At 28.8% G+C, this 7,814-nt stretch overlaps 1 protein-coding gene across 1 annotated transcript; it reads right to left on the bottom strand.

Annotated features, from left to right (window-relative positions):
* Positions 1-599: 599 nt before the first annotated feature.
* LOC129907679 (uncharacterized) lies at positions 600-1,466 on the bottom strand. Its single transcript, XM_055983998.1, has 2 exons — positions 1,087-1,466; positions 600-1,016 (listed from the first exon to the last, which is right to left on the bottom strand). The coding sequence occupies exons 1-2, from the start codon at positions 1,304-1,306 to the stop codon at positions 772-774; spliced, it is 465 nt and encodes a 154-aa protein (XP_055839973.1). The 5' UTR covers positions 1,307-1,466; the 3' UTR covers positions 600-771.
* Positions 1,467-7,814: the final 6,348 nt, after the last annotated feature.

Below are 7,814 nucleotides of genomic sequence, written 5' to 3' on the forward strand. Positions count from 1 at the left end.
TAAACGTCTTGTACATGAAATTTGTACATCTCCTCAAATAATATTATGATATCAGCAATTTTTAAAGAAAACTAAATATTCTTTGTCTTTGAACCATTCTAAAGATAGGCTTGGTTTTCAAGTTAGATAAAAAAAAACTGAAAACCGACCAGTGTTGGCGATTTTGCAGAAATGCACAAATGGATTTAGTTGCACATCTTGGTTTAAGCAGGGGCGTAACAACCGCTGTATCAGTTGTATCACATTTAGCAAGGCCTCCGGGATATAGGGGCCTTAAAAGATACAGAGTACAAGACGCGTATAAAAGCATTCACAAACTTAAAATATAATTTTATTATCAAAAATGTTGTGATAATTCGAATTTTCATTATTTTTTGGGATAAAAAGTCATAAGTCTCGCAAGTTCGTCTTTCTGTCTATCTGTATAAGGAACTAAGGTCTAAACGGATGGACCGATCAATTTCAAACTTGGCACGTGGCGAATTATTTTGGCCACTCTCCAGAATAATTATTCCAAATAATTTTGTATGACCAAAAAGTAATGGTAATTAGCATTTCCACACCTGAAAAAAGAAAAATTTTCTCAAAAACGATTCAAATGATTTAGATGAAAAACTTTAAATGTTTGTTTCTAAACAAGGTCTATCTTTTAAACATTTTTGACGGTTTATTTTTTATTTATAGAATGGTTTATTTAATTTCTGACATTCTACCAACTTTTAAATGTGTGATTTTTGAAAATACATACCATTACAAATTAAATTGCTGCAACTATTTGTTGATTCCATAAATCGTAGTTGTTTGGTTAAAATAATAAGTATTGTTAGCCACTACAATGACATCAATTCCTCCTCTCTTTCCATTTGACACAGCATAAGCTTGGCTATCAGTAGAGTTTTGTTTAATATCAACTTGAACATAAGTCGTCTCAGATTGGTATTCTAAACGCATCTGAATGTTGAATGGACTCTCACTTGGACCAACTGAGCTTGAAGACATTCTAAGTTGTTTATCATCTGAAATGTATAAATGTTTTTGATAAATAAATTTAAAAAAAATATTAAAAAATATAAACAAATTTCTTACTTGAAACACGACTATCCAATGTGTATCGAATTATTCCTGCAGTGCTTAAGTCTTGATTCAAAGGAATCAATTCAACTCCTTGGGGAAGTCCTTTAACTTTATCGACATCAGTTGAGGTAATTGATACAGAAATCGGAGGAAGGATAGCTGGAAACGCAATTATTGCTGAAGCAATAAATGCTAGTACAAGAAAAACACTTGTCCCAGTTGAAGAAAACATTTTGATTAATTAGAAAAAAAAAATTATAATTTCAAACTATTTTTATACACAGAAGATTTGGTATAAACCAAAGTTTAGCTAAATACCGATAAACATTCAAACAGAAAATAAATTTAGAAAAAACTTCCGGCACATAAACTGTATAATTCGGAATCATCTGAATTTGAATTAACTTTAAAATGTGATAACTAATAACAAAAACAAAAAAATAAAAATAAATTAATAATCAAATTGCTTATTTTTGTGTAGCTATGTATATGAAATGTATACCTAAAGGTGAAAAAATAGATAATAAGGTCTTGAATCTTGATAGTGGATTAACTAAACAATGTATAATTTTTGTTCACTCTTTCGCTAGTATAGAAAAAAAAAAAACTTTAAGATTGGTCCTAGCTTCAAAAAACTCTTAAAAGTTATGAATGTAAACAATCTCAAGAAAATTTCGATATGAGTATGAGTATGCATTTTTCGCAAATCGAATTAGGAATAGTTTATTATTTTGTTGCTAATTAATTGCTTCGGAAGTTTTTGTGATTTGGGTATTTCGCTCAGATTATATGAACTTAGCGAATCTATGTAAATTAAGTTTATATTTTGTTGCTTTTTTGTTGCTGGATAGTAACATCAATTTTAACTTTGTTGCTTTGATCGTCTTGGTTTTTTTGAGTGTTTTGCTAAATTTATATCAATTTGGTTTGATGACTGATCACTGATATTGCAGTCTAAAAAAAAAACGTAAAAGTTTGAAACAAAAAGAAACTTAAAGCTTAATAAATAGTCGTTCCTACTTTCTTTAGAAAAAAATAAAAATAATAAAAAAAAAAAATTTTAGTTTTTGGATAGTTCCAATGGTTTTGGTATTTCACCATTTTAAGTAAAATATTAAGTACTTAAATCCTAAGGTCCCTCTGAATTTCACCTGATATGATCTATTTTGAAGGTAAGAAGAAATCTATTTTAAACCAAAACTTTATAATGTCATGAGAAAGTTAGTACAAAACTTTAGAATAGTTTATATATATGCAGTCGAGTTCCTTTCCATTTTCTAAAGCGAAGAAGCAATTTTTCAAAAATGAAAGTAGATTCGTTACAGTTGATTACTTAGTAAAAAATGATTACATTGAACTACTACATACAATAACCTGTTATCATATCTTGGCGCCGAAGTTATCGTACATGTGCGATGTGCCCATAGCATCTTTCCCCTCGTTTGGCAAGGACTTATACTGGCCATAACCGCCTGTAATTGCACATTCCTTCTTAAAATCGCTTAGACAAACACATATGTATATAAATATCGGCTTTACAGAATAAAGTTTAATTAAATGCAGGTAAACTGCACATGCACACCTTTAAGATTTAAGTTAGTCTGGCAGGCATTTGTGCTTTTCAAAAAAGTCTGGCATTTTTTTTTAACTTCTAAATGGGCAAACTAAATTGTATAAAAGTTTCAATCTTACAAGACCAACTTTTTCTAAACTTTTTTGACGTGAGAACGTCTTATAAATTGATAAACCATGACAGCCACCACAAAAAAGTGACGTCAAATTTTAAGCTTTTACATGGTATAATTTTTTTTATAAAAATAAATGTTTTTTTTTTTTGCTTTTTTTAATGAAATTTGATCGAGTTCAAAAAATTCTAGCTCTTTTTGTAGATGTCTCATAGACTTGATCGATATATATGTATATATTTTGAGCTAAGACAATAAGCTTTCAGATGGTATACAATTTTTAACAGGTTGCTAGGGAAAAAATGGAATTAATGACGTGAGAAGATAAAAATTCATGTAGTTTTTGCTTTTTTGATGAAAATTATTGTTTTCAATAAATTATTTTTATACTTTTTGCGCATTGTAAAAATTTACAAATGGTTTTATTCTTAAGAAGAAATACTTGGCTTTTAAATTGCATAATTTTTTTTTAAGCTTTTAGAATTAAAAAAATTAATATATAGGTAATAAGGAAATAAAAAAGATATTTTTTTTAACATTTTTTTTGTATAAATTATGATTGTTTGAAATAAGTAAACTCTTCAATTGACAAAATAGACCAGGGTCGATAATTTTTGAAACAAAAAAAAAATCATAGTAGGATGAAACCCATTGGAAAAGGAGGGGAATATGATAAGAGTGAAAGGAAAAATAAATTACGGGCGAGCCGAGTTCGGAAAACGTAAGATTTCATGTAACATTGATTAATCTTACGTTTTTTGAGTAATTAAAGTGTAAATTTGAATAAATAGGCCAAAATTCTAAACAATGATAAAAAATTTTTTCGAATTCAAGCTTTTTTCATTTTTTGAATTTTACTAGAACATGTTTTATAGTATACTAATGTAAAATTTTTTTTACACCATCAGAAAATAGACATTTTAACGAACGAAATGCCCACCGACTTTTTGAAAAAAGCTGATATTTTGACACGTAAATTTTCGATTGAAAATTAGGGTGTTTTTTTGGTATTAAGTCAAAATAAAGGGAACAAATTAATATTTTAAATCAAATAAATAACAGTGTATTTGGAACATAATAAGGTAAGTTTTCACCAAATTTTGTAGAAAAATTTTTGTTTTTGAAAAAGATAAAAATAAAAAACCAAAAACTCGGTTTTTTGAATTTTTCACATAAATTTTGAGGTTATGTGAAAAACTTGTTGAAACAAAAGTTGTAGATCTTTTTATTACCTACAACTCTGCCATACAACTTTTTTCTATAGGATTTGTAGTTTTGCCGGAAATCGAGATATACCACTTTTTACCATTAAAAACTCAACCCACCCACTTCCCGAACTCGGCTCGCCCGTAATTTATTTTTCCTTTCATTCTTATCATATTCCCCTCCTTTTCCAATGGGTTTCATCCTACTATGTTTTTTTTGTACTTTTTAATGTTTTTGAAGGCATCGGCACTGGTCTAAAATCACACAACCTGTTTTCTGACGACGTTATCACGTAAAATCATCGTCCGTAAACCGGCTTTACAGACAACCTCTTTTTTTTTTTTTGTATACTTTTAAGGTCATATAATATACATATATACGAAGGACAGGGCTGAAGCCTGCCAGACCAAAATTATTTTACATTTGCGCATTGCGCTTTCAAGAAATAAAATTGCAGTCGTGCATTTCTTTTTATTTTAGATCAAAAAATGTTAACCAAAAAAAAAACCATATGACTGTAAAAAATCGACAAGTTAAGGCTCAAAAATTCTATGTATTAACATTATAAAAAATTTGGAAAAAAAATTCGATTCTTCAAATCTTTTTTGAAATTTTAAGTTTTATTTCTTGTGATTGCGCAATAGCGTTAAATTATTTCTAAAAATTGAAAACTTAAATATATGCATATGAATAATTTTGTTTTGACTAAACTGAAAGTCAAACCTTTTTAGGGTCTTAAAATTAATACCAATCCTTGGAAAATTGTGTATATATTTAAAAACTCAAATAAATTGATCTCCCAGCTGACACTACTAAAAACTAAAAAATATGAATTAAATATAAATAAAACGTGAAAAAATTAAATATCAAGAAAACAATTTCTGCATATTAACTTTTATTTTTAAACAATTTGAAAGTAATTATTGTATTCTCTGGCCCTTTTCCATTTCCCCATCTGATCCAATCCGTATATCTATTTTCGGTTTTTCTCTTTTTATTTGATTTTGCCTAAGTTCATTGAGTTCTTTTTGCAGCTCCTTTATTTCTGCCAGGAGACTTAGCAACGTTTTGTCTGCAGTTGCTTTTGGATCAATCGTCCTTTGGGAATCTGTGTTGGCTGAAATAGAAGACGACACACGTATATAAGCTATTAGCACAGACAATTATATACAGATATCGCATCCCATAGAAAAAAAATTGTCATCAAAATTTTTTCCAGCCGACACGTTTCAGGTTTCAGCCGACAAGAGCTTTTTAAATTGGAATCAAAAAGGAGAAGAGAATTTTTCAGCCGACAAAAAAGCTTTTTTTTTTAATTTAAAAAGAGAACAATAAAAAGGATCTCTTACGACCATGACCTTACTCACTCTCCCGCGAAAATAAAAAAAGGAGTGCAAGTGGGTAGATAGACGTGATTTCAATTCGTCTTTGACTTTCTAAGCAATCAGCTGAGGTGCGTTCTTTTTCTAACAATAGTTAACTATTGTTAACTATCGTTAACTTTTGTCGTTCCTAAACTACAAAATAGTTACGATTTGTAACTATTTGACAGATGAACATCGTTCCTAAACTCGTTTTGAAGTGTCAAATAGTTACAAATCGTAACTATTTCCAACTCACCTCCATGATATGAGTTGAAGACTCATGAGATTGTTGATGTGTCAAAGTGGATGTTTTGTTTACAAAACCAACTTAAGGATTTTTTTCTTTTGGAAATAAGAGGAATAAAATGAAAATAAAAACTGAGTTTTGCAATTTTATGAAGCAAGAGAATTTATTTTGACTAAAAAACATTATTTTTGTTATAATTATGCAAATAAAAATATTTTCCAAACAATTTTTTTTTTGGTGTTTGACAGTTTAACAATATCTAACAATAAATCGTTCCTAAATGATTTTTTAAAAACCCAACAATTTCTAACAATGACACATCAACAATATTTTTTGACATAACAACGATAGTTGACTATTGTTAGAAAAAGAACGCACCTCTGCTGTGAAATATTTCAAATAGGTATATATCGTTGGCGTAAAGCAAAATTGTTCTAAGTACATAGGATTTCTTAAGGACTAAGAACAATTTTGCTTTACGCCGACGATATGTACATAAACTGTATGTAATTGAAAATATTTTATAAGAGGGTGTCGGCTGATTTTGAGATTTCATAGGCACTGGGCACCGATCAGATTGTTCAATTGTGTGTAGACATATAGACATACATACATATGAATTGCAGAGTGTTGGTGAAATATGAACATGAGCATAGTGTGCGTATCTGCTTATACATTAAGCCGATGTCGTTGGGCGACATGACGTCTGCGTGCATAAGGCGGCCGACCCATAGACAAGATACTTGTGTGTTCGCTCCGGTGTGCACACAAGTGTGGTGTCTTGTGTGTATGCGTCGCTTAAATCTGTGAAAATTTTGGTAGATGGATAGGTAGGTAAGCAAGTTATTAGATGAACTTAATTTTTTGATGGAAGCAAGAAAAAAAAGCAGGGTTGTAAAAAATCTTTTTTAAGCACCATCTTTATTGACAAAAACAATATTTTGCCTTAAAACAAATTGTACATATTGCAAATTAAAAAAATTCTCCATAGAAAAAATAAATCAATGCAAAGTGTGGGGGTGTGGGCAATAAATAGTTCATTTTTAATATTCGTCGAACTTCTTACAATTTTAGTTGCAATAATTATTTTTTTTAATGAAAATATTTTTCTGTTGTACCTTATACAATTTTTTTTATTGATGCAATTTTTTTCAGTTGCAATAAACGTTTTTTTTTTCAATTAAAATTTTTTTTCCAAAAAATATTCTTTTAAATTTAAATTCATTTTTTTACTTGCGGTTTACGATTTACGGAAAAGTTAAGAATTCGTAAAAAAATCGAACTCGAGATAACAAAAAGCGAAGATTGGGTCTCGCAATAATTTTGACTTTTACAAACATTTTAAAGAAAGCCATTTTATGGCACAGTTTTTGAAAAATTAATTTTTAAAATAAAAATTTTGAAACAAAAATTTCAAAGTAATTTTTTTCAAAATTTCATGTAATTAAGTACTAATTTAGTTTTTTTAAATTCGATGCTCTTATTCATTTTTAAAGAAAAAACGAAATTGAAAAATATTTTGTGATTTTCGAAAAATTAACAAAAAACCAAAACTACTTTTTTCTCATAAACCTCTTCATTTTTGGTTTTTACATGGCTGGACTTGTTGATAAATTAATTTATGAAACATTAACCATTCGTCAAGTATTTTTTAAACATTTAGACTTAATTAAGGATACAATAAAGTGATACCGTATTGGATTAACCCTGAATTGATTAACTTTTTTCATTGATAACACCTGAAAACTTACCTGAGAATTTTTCTTACTATGTCTGGGGTGCCCGCTGCTCATGGATTCTAGCTTAAAGGGGTTTTAATCAATTTCTTAATGGAAATTGAATAACAAATAATAATGTACACCCAAAAGATTAATCGAGGACAAGAAATGGCAAGTACGAAGGATAAGAATTCAAATGTTATCTAGGAAAAAATGATTCTCTTGAAACCTTTAAAAATCAAAGAATATGATTTAAAAAGTCCTTTTTTTTATTTTGAACTGCTTGCGCAAGTACTATTTCATTGTTTAAAAAAAAAAAAAAATAATAAAACAATTATACTGCCTTAAGACCCTTACAGCTAGAATCCATGGGCAGCGAGCACCCCAGACATAGTAAGAAAAATTCTCAGGTAAGTTTTCAGGTGTTATCAATGAAAAAAGTTGATCAATTCAGGATTAATCCAATACGGTATCACTTTATTGTATCCTTAATTAAGTCTAAATGTTTAAAAAATAGTTG

This window comes from Episyrphus balteatus, chromosome 1 (genome assembly GCF_945859705.1).
Source record: "Episyrphus balteatus chromosome 1, idEpiBalt1.1, whole genome shotgun sequence".
NCBI classification, from domain to species: Eukaryota; Metazoa; Arthropoda; class Insecta; order Diptera; family Syrphidae; genus Episyrphus; species Episyrphus balteatus.